This window comes from Myodes glareolus, chromosome 21, assembly GCF_982192425.1.
Source record: "Myodes glareolus chromosome 21, mMyoGla1.1, whole genome shotgun sequence".
Taxonomy (NCBI): Eukaryota; Metazoa; Chordata; class Mammalia; order Rodentia; family Cricetidae; genus Myodes; species Myodes glareolus.
Genome location: NC_142046.1, coordinates 48,129,594 through 48,145,974, shown reverse-complemented (window position 1 = coordinate 48,145,974; position 16,381 = coordinate 48,129,594). Strand labels below are relative to the sequence as shown.

Here is a 16,381-nt window from a genome sequence, read left to right as displayed (position 1 = left end):
TGCAAAACCTGTTCTTACATCACTGCAGTTTATTTTTTTAATCTAGGTGGGAACAAGCAAAATACAAGTAACATCATGAGACTATTAGAATGAGCAATATTGAAACATTCATAATAAGGTGTCTTCAACATTAGAAAGTGTCATTAAATAGTACTGAGGAATAACTGGTACCCAACCAGCATGTAGTACCAGTTGAAGTTGAGAGAAACAGACACAGATGTAAAGAGGTAGAGCTAAATCCCAGGTGTATAGTATTATTTTCAGGACTTAGCATAATCATTTTGTAGCTACTTCCTGCCGTTGTTGCAATGGGCTAAGTCTGGAGATCTTCTGAAAGTCCATCCACACATTGCTAACCACAGCCGCAGACGCAGTTTGTCTTTTTAGTTAATTGCTTGCTGCATTTGTCCATGGTTCCCAGATACTCCTCACAAATAATACCTAAAGAGTGTGTTAACTGCTTATGTTATGCTAGTAAGGCTTCTGGAAAACTTCAGATTGCTAATACTTCTATTGGGATGGGAAGTCATGTCTGGACTTTGCAGGAGTCTTTGTCTTAATACCATGTTCTTCAAAGATTGCTTGTATAATCATGATGTCTCAGGGTTCTTTAGATCCAACTACAACTTTTGTTTATATATCTAACCAATGGTTCTTTATCACTGATGACTTCAGAAGCTAATATAACGTAAAACATATAAATCTAGAAATTGAAAATCATGTTATTCTCACTCATAGTTGGTTTATTAGAAATGTATGCTTTCTTACTAATCAGTTGTTTGCTTCATTTACAGTTACATTTTTAGCTCAATAATCATAAACAAAACAGGGGACATGAATTTTACTTTGTTATGTGTTAGTATAGACTATTTCTATTTGCTGATTCCGCATACAAACTCAAGATCTTTAGCACCCTTTGCATGAAAATGTTTAATTTGCTGACTATCAAGAATCTAAGCAATTTTTCAATAATTAAGTTTCCTTATCGTTCTTTTCAGAACCAGAAACATCCAGGAAGAAATGCCCACAATGTTGGCAGAAGTTTACTAAAACCTGCTTCATCTGGGACTGCTGCCCTTGTTGGCTAAAGCTGAGCGAGTTTGCTGATGGAATTATAACGCACCCATTTGCTGATCTTTTCCTTGTCATATGTATCATTTTAAACATATGTTTCCTGGCTCTTGTACATTTTCCAATGAGCGAGGAGATCGAGTCTCTTTTGAACATTGGAAACTTGGTAAGACTTCATCACACATTGTTTTGATTCAGTTTTAGTTTTTTCTAACTGTTGTTCTAACTGTAGATTGTATTGCTGTTGAATGAAATGTTGTATTCATACTATGTTCACCCCGTCCCTACATTGTAAATATTGTTTTCATCAGCATTTTTATGATTAGAGTTCAGAATTCTATTATTTAAATTTGGAATCCTGGCCTGCCCCCGGCAATGAAATTAAATGGGTTTCATTACTTTATTGTTTCTTTATTCCCAAGCATACATTCTAGGTATCGCTATCCTATAATGAACATAGAGCAGGGTGTGTGATCACAGCAGTACAAGGCCCCATTTGTTCCAAAGCCTCTCTTCATCTTACACTGGAATTGGAATTTATCATTTTAACAATACATTTGGAGATTCACGTATAGCTTTTCACATAACAATACAAAAAGATAAAATAGATTTCTATGGATTTATGAACATCTTCACACTCAAGCACATGTATGTTGCCTAAATGTCTTAACTGTTTTGGTATTTAGTTGCTAAGTACTAAATATAAAACAAAACGACAGGCCATTTCTAACTATATATTTTATTGATATTAAAACAATTACAGGATTCGGGTGAGCTGGCTCAGTAATTATGAGTGCACACTACTCTTTTAGAGGACCTGAGTTCAGTTCCTAGTGTTCCTAGTAACCACATCAGGTGGCTCACAACTGCCTGTAATTCCAGCAGGAATCTGACTGTTCTGGACTCTGCACACACGTGCGGGCGCACACACACACACACACACACACACACACACACACACGCACACATTGTTAAAAAATAAAATTGTTAAAATAATAGCTTAGTAAGTACATCCAATTTAACTTTTAAAAGATCATTTCCATAAGTTTATTCTGGAGTTTTCTATATCATGTATGTACTGTTATAGACTATACTATAATTGCAGCATTTCCTTTTTCCCTTTCCCCCTTGAAATTCTCCCAAATAACCCTTCTCACCCTCCATCAATTTTACAGCCTCTTCTTTTTCAGCAATCGTTATTGCATGCATATATGCACATGCATGTATATGTACTTCTTATAGTCTTTCATGAGTTGAATGGTTGTCTTAATGTAATACACTATATCTCCAAAGGAACCATTTAAAATAGAACCACTTTTATTCAAATACTCTGTTTTATTCAAAATAGCTTTTTTTAAATAACCATGTTCAATAAACTAGGTCCTGAAACCTAAACAAAATGAATTAATTTATCATACTACAGACCTTGAAACCAACTAGGATCTGAGAAGAGCTGTAAAGCAGGCAAGAGTATAGAGCTCACTCCACTTCACAGTTCTGTATGCGGGTGTCAGGTGCAGCTGTGGGATAGCCTTCTTACCTTCTGTTTGGTCTCCTTTTAGATTTTTATTGGAATCTATACAATAGAAATGATTTTGAAGATAATTGCTATGCATCCATATGGGTATTTCCAAATAACCTGGAACATTTTTGACAGTATAATTGTCCTTTTTGGATTAACAGAAATCTTCCTAGCAAAAATTGAAGAGCTAACTGTTTTTATTTTATACCCGGTAAGTAGAATTTAAGAACTAATTTTTATTTCATCGTAGTATATCTTATTTTCTTGAACATAAAATTACACAGTTGAAACATTTTAAAAGGGAAATATTAGGATCCTTTGTGAAATTCATTCCTTCATAAAATTAGTATTTCATGCTTTCTGTGTGTATAACTGTGGGATAAATCTAATATATTATGAAAATCCAATATGTTATATATAACGAAAAATTAACAGTGTATATTTGCCCTACAAGAAATTAAAATTCAAGCCTGTCCCAATAAAGTGTGCAATATTGAGAGTCCCAATGAAGTGTGCAATACTGAGTGTCCCAATAACGTGTGCAATACTGAATGGGATTTAACAAGTAGGTTAAAAACATGTGCATAGAATTAGTGCATGAAATTATAAAGTGTGTAAGATGAATTATGAGTGTCAAATAGTCACTTGATTTTATTATTAATGAAACTGATATGAAGTTAAATGATATATATATATATATATATATATATGACTACATAAGTCTGATGAAACATTTTAGTATGCAAGTATGCATTATAATCAACACTGATCTTTGTTGGTGTTTTTCTTTTATTTTACATTTGTTTATTAGTTGATATTTATTAAATTGGGGAAATATGGTCCACCATTTGAGAATTTGGTACGTATCCTTGGTAACACATTGATGGCCCTGAAGGACTTGGTCCTGCTGCTGTTCTTATTCATTTACTTCTCTGCTGTGTTCGGCATGCACCTGTTTGGTCAAAGTTACAAAGACTGTGTCTGCCAAATAGACGAAGACTGTCAACTCCCCCGTTGGCACATGACTGACTTCTTCCATGCTTACATGAACGTGTTCCGAATTCTCTGTGGGGAGTGGATAGAGACGTTATGGGACTGTATGGACATTGCAGGCTTGTCTTGGTGTATTCCTTTCTACATGATGGTCATTTTAATTGGAAATTTATTGGTAAGTGTTTTAAGCCTTTATATTTTTCTTAACAAAACACTTGGTATAGTGTATGTATTTGTATGTGAAGAATTGATGGGATCCAGGGATTTATAGATTGATTGTCTAATAGAGTAAGTACTTGGTGATTATCAATTGAAATACAGTTGACCCAGTATGAGACATGCGGTGGCTGAGAAATACAGACCGCAATTGAAGTTTATCCAAAAGAATGTATGTTATTAGCAGTTTTATATTTATGTCTTAACAGTATTAAAATAGATATAGTTTAATAAAATTCACTAGTGTACCCTTTATAAATGCATGTGTGAGTGATTTCCATCATTTTTCTATTGACCCGCACTAGTTCATAACCTTGTTAGTCAAAGTAGCTTTGACGTCATGTGGAAAAGGGTTAGATCTGCAGTCTCCAATTCCATGCAGACATATGGAAACATAACTCATTTGTAACTCTATTCCCAAAGATTTGTTTGCTTGTTAGGTTTTAAAAAGCACCTAAATGTAACACTGGCTGGCTGTCAAACCTCCCTGCATACTGCCATTACCTGGGGAATTGTTAATGGTGTACTCATGCCTTGAATCCACACTCAGAGATTCTGAGGTTATTGATATGTAGTCTTGTCCTGATCATCAGAAGGAATTTTTATTATCACTTGACCAAACAGCATAGTAATTATTGTAAAACAATGGGTAAACAAGTTGCATTATATAAGGGAGAAAGCTTTTACTTTCAATTCCCTTATCATTGAACTGCTACCAAATAAATTGAATAAGGAATCTTTACAGCTTCCAGATCGGAATTTTTAGAGGCCTGTTTTTATTGCATAAAAGGAAACAATCAAAATATAGTAAGCATCATTTTCCTTTTTCAAAGGTACTTTACCTTTTTGTGGCACTGGTATACTCATTCAGTTCATATGAAGCTACAACAACAGAGGTAAACAAAGAAGCCAAAAACTTTCAGCTTGCCATGGCCAGGATGAAAAAAGGAATAAACTGTGTGCTTCTTAAAATATTGTGCACAAAAAGAACTGCTCCTACGGAAGCAAAAGACCAACTATGTGATACAAGTGTTAAAGATATTTCTGGCCACACTCTTTCTGAACTGAGTGATACCCAAACGTTCTTGAGATATAAGGAAAAGAACAGTAGCACAGAGAAAACCCCAGTAACTGAATCTGAAAGCCAGTCACTGATCGCTAGTCCCAGTGTCTCAGAAACTGTGCCAATTGCTTCAGGAGAATCTGATATGGAAAATCCGGATAACAAGGAGACTCGAAGCAAGTCTGGGAATGGAGACAGTAAAGAGGTAAGCGGTTCTTTTCTATTCATTATTCAGTATGGGTTTGTGATTCTATTTGAGAATTAAATCAATATTGACATTACAGAGTAAGATTGTACATTTGATACTCACTCCACTATCCCTAACTATTGTATTTCATGGTTTTGACCAAACTACTTAGATGTCCAAGTTGTTGTTTCCACATTGGAAAATGATAAATTTCTTTTGGAAGGAAGAAGCAAGAAAAATACCATAGTAGCGGAGAGAATTTGCCTAGAATTTAGTTATCATGTTGGAGATATTACATGCTATAACTGTGAAATTCTATAAACTAAAAACAAGAAAATCTATGGTGATGAAAAACCCCTTTAAGGCACCTAAGTTTGAGAAACCAATATGTGTGATTGGGAGATTTAAACTCTTTATGCATTATCATCTTAAAGATATGAGAATAACTATCCAATGGGTGATGGAAATTCTTATTCATCACACATCTACACATCTCTGTCTTATCTGAAGACTTGGCTTCCATGTATCTCTAGATAAAATCATTATTTACCTTACTACTTCTAACTGGTGGATCCTTGGAAACTCTTGATAATATCATTAGATTGTCTAGAGCACAAAATATAGAGTCAAACAGTTATGCAAAATAACTGTAAATATTTGGATTCTAGAAACTGTCAATAATATTGTATAATTATTTGTGCCTTTATTTGGCTAAATAACTTCTCAGAGATTTATTCCAGATGTATATGTTTAGCTATGTATTTAGTCAGGTACTTTATTATGTACTCCAATAATATTAGTATACATTGATCTAAAAATACAGCAAATGAATCATGCAAAGCATATTAATTAAAAAGGTTTAATATTTTATTTTTGCAATCTATCCTTCCATTAAAATATTTATGTGTGTATAAATTATAAGAATAAATAAGCTACATATCAGACTGTAACACTTATAATATAGTTCTATATCAATTTTTCATTATATTCAATAATCTAAAAGGTAAATTGTTACTGTAACTTATATTTTGTTCTATTTGTTATATAATGAAGTAAAGCTGCTGAAAGATCATATTTATAGACTGTGTACACATATTTGAAATATTCAAAAATATATGTGGTGTATCATTTCAATAGCTGAGTCTGTGCACATTATTTTTCCTTTGCTCAGTGCCTTTAACCAAACAAATGCATTGGTATAGTTTTTTATTTCACCAAAACCTAATAAAATTTAAAAGAAAAGGATTTAAGTAATATTTTTTATATATATATATATATATATATATATATATATATATATATATATGTAATACTTTCCTGCACACTTTGTATCTTTACTCAAGCAACACTTCTTGCTGAGATGACAACTGGCCAAATAAAGACTAAAGACTAAAGCAAAGAAAGCTTCCCATTATACTGGTTGCACATGACCAAAAGGAATGACCAAACATTGTTAAGATCCTTTTACAATCTCTACCTAAATAAGCCTACATTAATAAAATTATTTTTTATATACTCATGTTTGATTTGTGTTAATTAGGAAATATTGTTTGATGCTACTCACAGGATCCTGTCAAGGTTAAAGAATGATATGTCCATATTAAAATAAGGTAAACTGAAGCATTTGTCAGATGAATAAAACAAACGTCACCTCGACCCAGCAGCCTGGTGCTTCATTCAGTCAAGGGGGCATGGGGAAAGAAGAATCCTCTCTTTCCCCAGGACCTTCCTCCAGGGCTTGTCCATTTGCCCTATTCTGTCCTGGGCACTGATCATTGTGTGTTTTTCTCATTTTTCATCATGATAACCTCACATCCAGTGTTGGTGAGCATAAAACTATTCAGAATGGATTTAGCATTATATTGAAAAGCATTCTTGTCTGCTTAACATTAGCATAGAATGACTAATTGTGATGCTGTCTGTCTAACTAAAACTTCATCTAGGTGGCCCAAGTGAAAGCCTTAATATTCAAACTCCCTTATTTTTTAAACAATGATTAAAGTTCTTTTTAGATAATCTTTGATTTTTATCTCATGTTATTCACTTAGTATTTCAAACCAATTTAAAAAACAAATTCTTATTTACAAAATGAGTTTCAGTATCAGCTCCCAAATTAACTTGATGTTTTCTAACTTTGATAATATTCTTCATATATATGATATTTGCTTCTGAAAATGAAATAAACCTCCAATTATCAAGTTAAACTTTGACTGTAACTATTTTGTTGGCGTTATATTTTTTTCTAGAAAATGAAACAATCTAGTTCATCTGAATGCAGCACTGTTGATATTGTAATCTCTGAAGAAGAAGAAATGGTCAATCAACATGAAAAGCCAAAGCTTCACAAAAATGGCAAGTAGAAGCTTCTTTGGTATTTTTTTTCTAAACTAGACTAAATTTCTCTGAATCTAAATATTTACTTTGAGCTTTAATTATGGAAAGGTTGCATTCATGTTGAAATGTGTATTCATTCACCCATCCATAACTTAATATATGAAGAAGTATAAAAGAGAAATCCATCTTTGGGAAAAGAGAGTTTGTTTGGTATCATCTAATATGGCAGCTGTCTCTACCATCAAGTTTGATTTCACCTCCCTATTTACTGTCTGTTTTCTCTTCCTCTCACTGCTTCTTAATCTAAACAATGACAAACCTCATAAGCTGGTTAAAAAGGTTAGTGTGTGTGCTTACCCTGCAAACACTGAATAGTGTCATCAGTATTATTGTTCTCCTAGCTCACCAATTCTGCCTGTAGTGACTGACATAGTTGATAGAGAAAGTAACTCTGAGCACTTGTCTGTTAGTAGAGTAATAGCGATACTATTTACTCAAATGCAGTATTCATGCTATATATAGTATTAAGAATATATCTAGTGTTTATATTTAATTGCATACTGGAGTTATGCAACTGAGTACATTATACTAGAATGTGAAAAACAGAAAGTATAGCTAAATCGATACTCAAATACATATATTACATAAAATATTTTTATATATCACATATACTCTAAAGTGAAGTAAAATAATTTGAGACATTACAAATTGAATCAAAAAACTATAAATTTAATAGGAATATAAAGCATGATTATATGTTTAGATATTTTACATAGTAATTAGTAAATCTACCACATGATAAAGCATGACTATATGTTTAGATATTTTATATAGAAATTAATAAAGTGCTGTGGGAAAATGGTCTGTACCCTGTCACTTGTATTTTAAATAAATGCTGATTGGCCAGTAGCCAGGCAGGAAGTATAGGTGGAGCAACCAGGCAGGACGTAGAGATGGGGAAACCAGGCAGGAGGTAGAGGCAGGGCAACAAGAATTCTGGGAAGAAAGAAATTTCAGGCTGTAGTCATCACCCAGACAGAGAGGAAACCAGACACAGAGCAAGCAAAATGTTAACTGCCTCGCCAAAAAAGGTACCAAGCCACGTGGCTAACACAGACAAGAATTATGGGCTAATATAAGTTATAAGAGCTAATAAGAAGCCTCACCTAATAGACCAGTCATTTATAATTAATGTAGACCTCTGTGTGTTTATTTGGGACTAAACAGCTGTGGAATCAGGTAGGACAGAAACCTCAGACAACAATCTAGTGCATGAAAATATACAATTTCAATGAGGTCTTCATCACACTAGATACATGACATATACTTCTCAGTGATTTATAATTCAAATGTGATTCCTAGCAAGATTAAGAAATTACTACATATTTGGACTTTTTAGATCAGTGAAAAGTCATCGAAGTACTAACTGCCAAAAATCGTCAATTAATAGTTTTAATTATTAATTAAATTTAATTTAATTATTAGAATATATTTCGGTTGAAGAGATGACTCAAGGGATAAAGTGCTTGCTATACAATCCATCATGACTGGATCCCAAGCATCCATACAATAGTCAAGTCTGGTAACACTTGTCTTTAATTCTAATGATGGGGAAGCAGACCTGGGGGAGCCAGCCAGTCTAGTTGAAATGGTGAGTGCCAGGTCCAGTGAGAAACCTGTCTCAAAACACAGATGTAGAAGCAATTGAGGAAGACATCTCAGCGTCAACTTCACACTTAACAACGTGGGCAAATGCCCTGCCCTAAACACACATGTGAATCTTTCAGCAACTTAAATTCACTGATATTAATCATCTAAAGCAAAGGTATAAATACATCCCACTTTTAGAAAGATACATAATTTGACAATAAAAAATTACTAAAATGATTTTTTTAACTTTACATTCCACTCACATTCATATATTTAACACCTCCAATAACCATTCCCTTGTCAAGCTACAGGTTTGTTTGTACTAGCTCTTTCTGGCAAAAAAGGCAGGCTTCCTGCAGCTACATAGACTCAACCCATGAAGTACTTGGCATTCCTGACTGTCTCTTTAAATTGTCCCATTCAACTTTTCTATTTCCATGATGCCTAAGAATCAGTTTCAAAGAAATTTAGTTGACTTAATATTATATGTGTTAATATAAGTAAATGTCTTAAATCCTTACACTGAGTATTCAAAATGTGATTCACAAGCTACCAAATGTGTGTGTACATTTGGAGTAGAATGGAGGAAGTGCTTTAATTTGTGTTAGCTCTCTTCTGTGTAGGGTTGAAGGATGTTCTGTTATATCTACCTGCTGGGTTATTTCCTCCTCCTCCAAACCCACAAGTTCAGTTCTTTCCTCTTCACTGATCGCAGACCACTGAGCAGCAGTAAAAAGTCAAATGTGTGTAAATTACAGTCCTTCTATATCTGATTCAGTAAATAAGTCATTGATAAGGCATCTAAAGGTTGAGACATTTAGTCTTTGTGAGTTTCTAGATATTTACTTCTATCAGTTTCATTCTCGGCAGGTTGTGAACGAAAATCTTCACCAGGTCATGTCAGTAGAGATTCTCGGAATGGAAATATTTGGAAGAACATAAGGAAAACGTGCTGCAAGATAGTGGAAAACAGCTGGTTCACGTGTTTCATTGGCATGGTCACTCTGCTCAGCACAGGCACTCTGGTGAGCACTCAGCCGCAGTAAACGTCTTGTGAAAATAACCTAGAAGATTATCATTTCAAGATCATCACTATGCCAGATGGCTTTGCCCAGAATGCTTAATATAGCTCCAGATTTCATGCTCTGCAATTTGTTGTCATTAGAAAATACCTTACATTTTATTAAACAATGAATACAAATGATTCAATATTAAATTTGATATCGATACTATTTTATAATATGGAATTTTATATCACTGGTCTACCTATGGTAAATGTTATAATATGTACAAACACTTAGTATTGCTGTTAAATTTAAGTATCAAAATTAAACAATAATTTCAAAATTACATATTATAATGGAAAAAGGAAGTAAAAATAGATAAACTAGATTTAATGTATTATATATTATTTTTAATTTCATTGATTTTATTGAGCTATGCATTTTCCTCTGCTCCCCTCTCTTCCTCTTTCCTCCCCTTTCAACCCTCTCCCATGGTCCCCATGCTCCCAATTTACTCAGTAGATCTTGTCTTTTTCCACATCCCATGGAGATTAGATTCATGTATATCTCTCTTAGGGTCCTCATTGTTGTCTAGGTTCTCTGGGATTGTGAACTGTAGGCTGGTTTTCTTTGCTTTATGTCTAAAAGCTGCTTATGAGTAAGTACTTATGATATTTGTCTTTCTGGCTCTGGGTTACCTCACTCAATATGATGTTTTCTAGATCCATCCATTTGCCTGCAAATTTCAAGATGTCATTATTTTTCTGCTCTGTAGTACTCCATTGTGTAAATGTACCACATTTTTTGGTAGAGGGTCATTTAGGTTGTTTCCAGATTCTGACTATTACAAACAATGCTGCTATAAACATAGTTGAGCAAATGTCCTTGTGGTATACAATTAAGCATCCTTTGTGTATATACCGAAAAGTGATATTGCTGGGTCTTTAGGCAGGTTGTTTCCTAATTTTCTGAGAAATCACCATACTGATATTCAAAAAGGCTTTACCAGCTTGCACTCCCACCAGCAATGTAGGAGTGTTCCCTTTATCCCACATCCTCTCCAACATAAATTGTCATTAGTGTTTTTGATCTTTGCCATTCTTACAGGTATAATATGGAATCTCAGAGTTGATTTGATTTGCATTTCTCTTATGACTAAGGATATTGAGCATTTCCATAAGTGTCTTTCAGTCATTTTAGATTCCTCTGTTGAGAGTTCTCTTTTCAGGTCTGAACCCCATTTTTTAAAATTGGATTATTTGTTCCTTTGAGAACCAATTTTTTGGGTACTTTGTATATTTTGGAGATCAGACCTCTTTCAGATGTGGGATTGGTGAAGATCTTTTCCCATTCTGTAGGCTGTCATTTTGTCTTGTTTACAGTATCCTTTGCTTTACAGAAGCTTTTCAGTTTCAGGAGGTTCCATTTATTAATTGTTTCTCTCAGTGTCTGTGCTACTGAGTTTATATTTAGGAAGTGGTCTCCTGTGCCAATGTGTTCAAGTGTACTTTCCACTTTCTCTTCTGTGAGGTTGAGTGCATGGTTGGTTTTGGTCCATTTGGACTTGAGTTTTGTGCACGGTGATAGACATGGATCTATTTTCATTCTTCTACATGTTGATATCAGTTTTGCCAGCACCATTTGTTAAATATGCTTTCTCTTTTCATTTTATATTTTTTGATTCTTTAACAAAAATTGGGTGTTCGTATTAATGTGGATTAATATCTGGGTCTTCATTCAGCTCCATTGGTCCTCCTGTCTGTTTCTATGCCAATACCAGGCTCTTTTCAGTACTGTAGCTCTATAGTAGATTACAGTAGGATTGTGATGCCTCCAGAAGTTCTTTTATTATACAGAATTGTTTTGGCTATCCTGGGTTTTTTGCTTTTCCGTATGAAATTAAGTACTGTTCTTATACAAAAATATGTCAATGTAATCCACAATATAAACAATCTTAAAAATAAAAACCACATGATCATCTCATTAGATGCTGAAAAAGCCTTCAACAAAATACAATATTCCTTCATGATAAAGGTCTTGGAGATAACAGGGATAGAAGGAACATATCTAAACATAATAAAGGCAATATACAGCCACCCACCACCCAACATCAAACAAAATGGAGAGAAACTCACAGCAATTCCACTGAATTCAGTAACAAGACAAAGTTGCCCACTCTCTCCAGATCTATTCAATATAGTTTTTGAGGTCCTGGCTAAAGCAATAAGACAACAATAGGAGATCAAGAGGATACAAATAAGAAAAGAAGAAATCAAACTCTCATTATTTGATGATGATATGATAGTTTCCATAAGCGACCCCAAAAATCCTTCCAAGAAACTTCAACCACTCACAATCACTTTCAATAATGTAGCAGAGTACAAGATTAACTCAAAGAAATCAATAACCCTCCTTTACACAGATGATAAAAACTGGGTTGAGAAAGAAATCAGAGAAACATCACCCTTCACAATAGCCACAAATAGCATAAAATATCTTGGAGTAACTCTAACCAAACAAGAAGAAGACATGTATGACTTCTTAAATCTTTGAAGAAAGAAATTGAATAAGATTCCAGAAAAGGAAAAATCTCCCATGCTCTTAGGTAGGTAGAATTAACATAGTTAAAAAATGACAATCTTACCAAAAGCAATCTACGAATTCAATGCAATGCCCATCAAAATCCCAGTGAATTAAAATTCTTAAACACCCCAAATTGGCATATTGTGTGCTCTAAGTTTCTGTAAAGATCACTGGAATCTCTTGTCTTAGAGGAAACAAATGAACAAGCCCAGGCAGCTGTGATTTGATGGTAACTGAACATCTCAAGTCTACAACAATGTTCTGACTCTCTTGAGGAACTTTCTTCATGATTAGCCATCCATTTGTTGATTCCCTGTTCACTTTGTACATTTTGATCTTCATTAAAAACCAGTTCAAATAGATTGTGCATATTTATTTTATCACCATTCTTTCTGTTGTGTAGTATATTACTTTGCCATAACGATATGAGTCAGTCATCCCTACTTACCTGTTAAATATTTTAAAAAATAATTTCTTGGTATAAGCATTTCAAAATTGATCAGAGGACATCTTTGCCTGAATTTTTGGTGAGCACCTACCATGACTTCTAAGGCTCTATTCAGCTCGTTAACAGCCACCTACAAAATTACATATCTAATAGTGAGGGACTAGAAAGCTCAGACATCCAAGTAGGATGTCCAGGTGCTCCTTTCGGTTTTCTTTCTCAATCACAGGTTCCCTTTGAAGCATATCTTCACATGACTCAAATGGACAGGCTACAAGGAATGATGATAAACAGTTTCAGCAAATACCTCTTTTGTCAGGTCCAACTGAAATAAGTTATCTGAGTCGCCATATATATAGGTTGGACCAGTATTCTCAAGCATGAAATTTGTCTTTGAGTCTGAAGTGGTCTTGTGAGCATTGTCTTTCCTCTTGGTACTAGGAAGGTCATCCCCAGTCCTGACCCCTGAGCATCTAGTGAGCTTTCCATTCCTTCTATACTTATGAGGTCCAATTCACAGGACATCATAACATAACAGGTTAAGTTGGAGTGGATTTTTATGTCTCTGAAAGGTGACTCCAGTGTGACTGTCCTTTTACCCCAGCTTGTGCTCTGATTTGGTGACCTTATTGCTATCTGAATAATGATTCCTAATTGTGTGCATACCATCAAACCCAGAAGGTGTCTGGCCTCATTTAGATGACAAAGGATCATTGAAGATATGAGCAGATGACCCTAGGTTCTTCAGAATCAAAAGTAGTCATAGTGGTCCTTACAAAAATAATTTTAATCTTATAAGAGTTATAGCAAGAGTACTATTAATATGAAGATGAAGTAGAGATTGGCATGGCATGCTTTCAAGATCAAGGAAGATTTCACATGACCAAACAAAAGAGGAAATTAACTCTCCTGGCACTCATTTTCATACAATGAAACTAATTCTGTGTCACATTTCATAGATTGCAAGAAGACAAATTTACTGCTCCTCAGACATCAGTTTGCAGGAATCATGACAGCAAGTATGGAAATGCAATAAACTCCCCCTCAGAACAGATTCCCCATCCTATTCTCCCCATATCTCCCAGTACATTTTACATTATCCTCCATATGGCCTATGTTGTCAGCATAAAGTATGCCCCTTCCTTAGCAGTAGGTAACCCCATAGCCACTCATGAAAGGCATTGACCCTGTACTTCCAGGAGCTAGGAAGACAGGTAAAAGTAGATCTTTTAAAAATAGTTTTTAAAGTACTTACTGAAAATTTTGTCATGATCCTCATGTGAGATCATATTTGAAGAATATTACAAGGATACTCTAGAGTTCAAAAACACCCCAGAATTCCACCTCAAATGGAAAAATATTTGCTTTTTATAACTACATGTCTGATGGCAGCTGACTGAGACATGTCCCAGCAGTAGAGAAAATATTGTCTCTCAAATGAGGTGGTCTCTACATTGCCAAGGTGTTCACCAGCAAGATTCAATCATGCATAGCAGCATTCGTTGTTTCTTTGGAACTTGATCTATGTAAAGAATATTGGGTGAAAATCATAGAATCAAGTGCACCATAGGTATGTGAAAAGTAGGTATCATGTGATATGTTGGGTGTGATTGTGTCATTTGTTGTTTGTTTGTTTGTTTGTTTTTGTCTCAATCTGTTATATCCTTCGTGAAGGGGTAGAGGTAAGTTTTTGCTTTGGGCCTTTCTAAACTGCGCATGCCTGTCTTAAGTGATCTCAAAAGCTAGACTGGTCAGTCCTATCACTCCTTTAATGTGAGACATTTTCTCTTTTGGTGCACTACGTATAAAAATCATTGTTTTTCTAATTTTTTATTAATTTATAAATAATACTATTCAAAATTTCCACTTCCTCCCCTCTACCCACTTCCCTCCTCCTCCCCCACTCGTCCTTCCCCTCTCCCCCTCTAGTCCTAAAAGAGGCAGGGTACCCTGCCCTATGAGAAGTCCAAGGCCCTCCCCCCTCCACCCAGGTTTAGGAAGTTATACATTCAAATAAAATAGGATCCCCAAAAGCCAGTACATGCCATTATCACTGGCTTCTCAGTCTGCCCTCAGTTGCGAAAAATCACTGTTTAAGCTCAGCAGTATGCACACCTTTAATCCCAGCATTCGGGAGGCAGAGGCAGAAGGATCTCTAAGTTCGAGGCCAGCCTGGTCTACAAGTGTCAAGACAGTCAGAACTGCACAGAGAAAACCTGTCTTCAAACACCCCCCAAAACATTTATGTGTAAAATCACCCTTATACAACTCATTTTTTTTTAGATATTTTCATTCCATTTTTAAAAATATGTTTTCACAACCTGCTATTACCGACAAATAGAGCTTTGTGAATTTCACTCATTTTTCATTAGGAAATGTCTTTAGTTTATGTCTCAATGCACTTGAAGTGGAATTTAATTCCATATAACCAGAGTTCCTAGAATTTTTGTATATTAACATTTAAAAATTTTAATTACAGGCTCTTGAAGATATATACATTGATCAGCGAAAAACCATTAAGATCTTACTGGAATATGCAGACATGATCTTTGCTTACATCTTCATTCTAGAGATGCTTCTCAAGTGGGTGGCTTATGGTTTTAAAGCCTATTTCTCTAATGGCTGGTACAGGCTGGACTTCATGGTCGTCCTCGTAAGTACTTTTCAAGAACTATTTTTTTTTTTTACTCTCACCATTTCACCTTATCCCTCCCTTCTCCCCCCCCCACAGCCTCAACATCAGCATCTCACTTTCTATTATTTCCCCATCTGTAATATTTAATGCCTATTCATATCCTGTCACTGCACAACTTGAAATACTCAATATCGCAATGCTAGATCATTTTAATAACTCACCTGAGAAATTACTGATGACAATGGTTTTATTGAACAGTGTCTTGGAAATATCACTAAAAAGCGTTAAATGCTACTGAGTTGGCTTTCCAATGCGATATCCACACCTTGACTTTCGTGTCGTCATCATCCTCCTTCAAGGCGTCAGGGTTTCTCATGCGGATTCTTTGCTGATGTTCTTGCTCAGGCCGATGTGTAGCTTCTGTTGTTTTCTGCACAGAAATCAAAGTGAGAAGTACAAGGTGGATGTCACTCAATGCACCTCTGTTTGTGGGGCCCTATAACAGTCTAGCCTCCTCAGAGCAGCTGTCAGACCCTACATGTGATGAGATCTATTTCCCATCTACTCTATTATTCTCCACCCCTGACGTCTCATCTCCCAGCACCGGCTTTTGAAACGCTTCAAATTAGTCAGTGTGACGTCTGTCCTATTGCCTGGTGGTCATCCCACAATCTGGGA

The 16,381-nt window shown here is 35.0% G+C and overlaps 1 protein-coding gene across 2 annotated transcripts in view; it reads left to right on the top strand.

Annotated features, from left to right (window-relative positions):
- Nucleotides 1-16,381, top strand: part of Scn7a (sodium voltage-gated channel alpha subunit 7) — a 78,763-nt gene that overhangs the window by 47,458 nt on the left and 14,924 nt on the right. For both annotated transcript variants that reach the window (XM_087900031.1, XM_087900032.1), the window contains exons 12-18: nucleotides 999-1,237; nucleotides 2,634-2,804; nucleotides 3,405-3,761; nucleotides 4,636-5,070; nucleotides 7,299-7,404; nucleotides 9,907-10,061; nucleotides 15,548-15,721. In XM_087900031.1, the coding sequence (XP_087756157.1) occupies nucleotides 999-1,237; nucleotides 2,634-2,804; nucleotides 3,405-3,761; nucleotides 4,636-5,070; nucleotides 7,299-7,404; nucleotides 9,907-10,061; nucleotides 15,548-15,721 (1,637 nt within the window). The remainder of the gene's footprint in view (nucleotides 1-998; nucleotides 1,238-2,633; nucleotides 2,805-3,404; nucleotides 3,762-4,635; nucleotides 5,071-7,298; nucleotides 7,405-9,906; nucleotides 10,062-15,547; nucleotides 15,722-16,381) is intronic.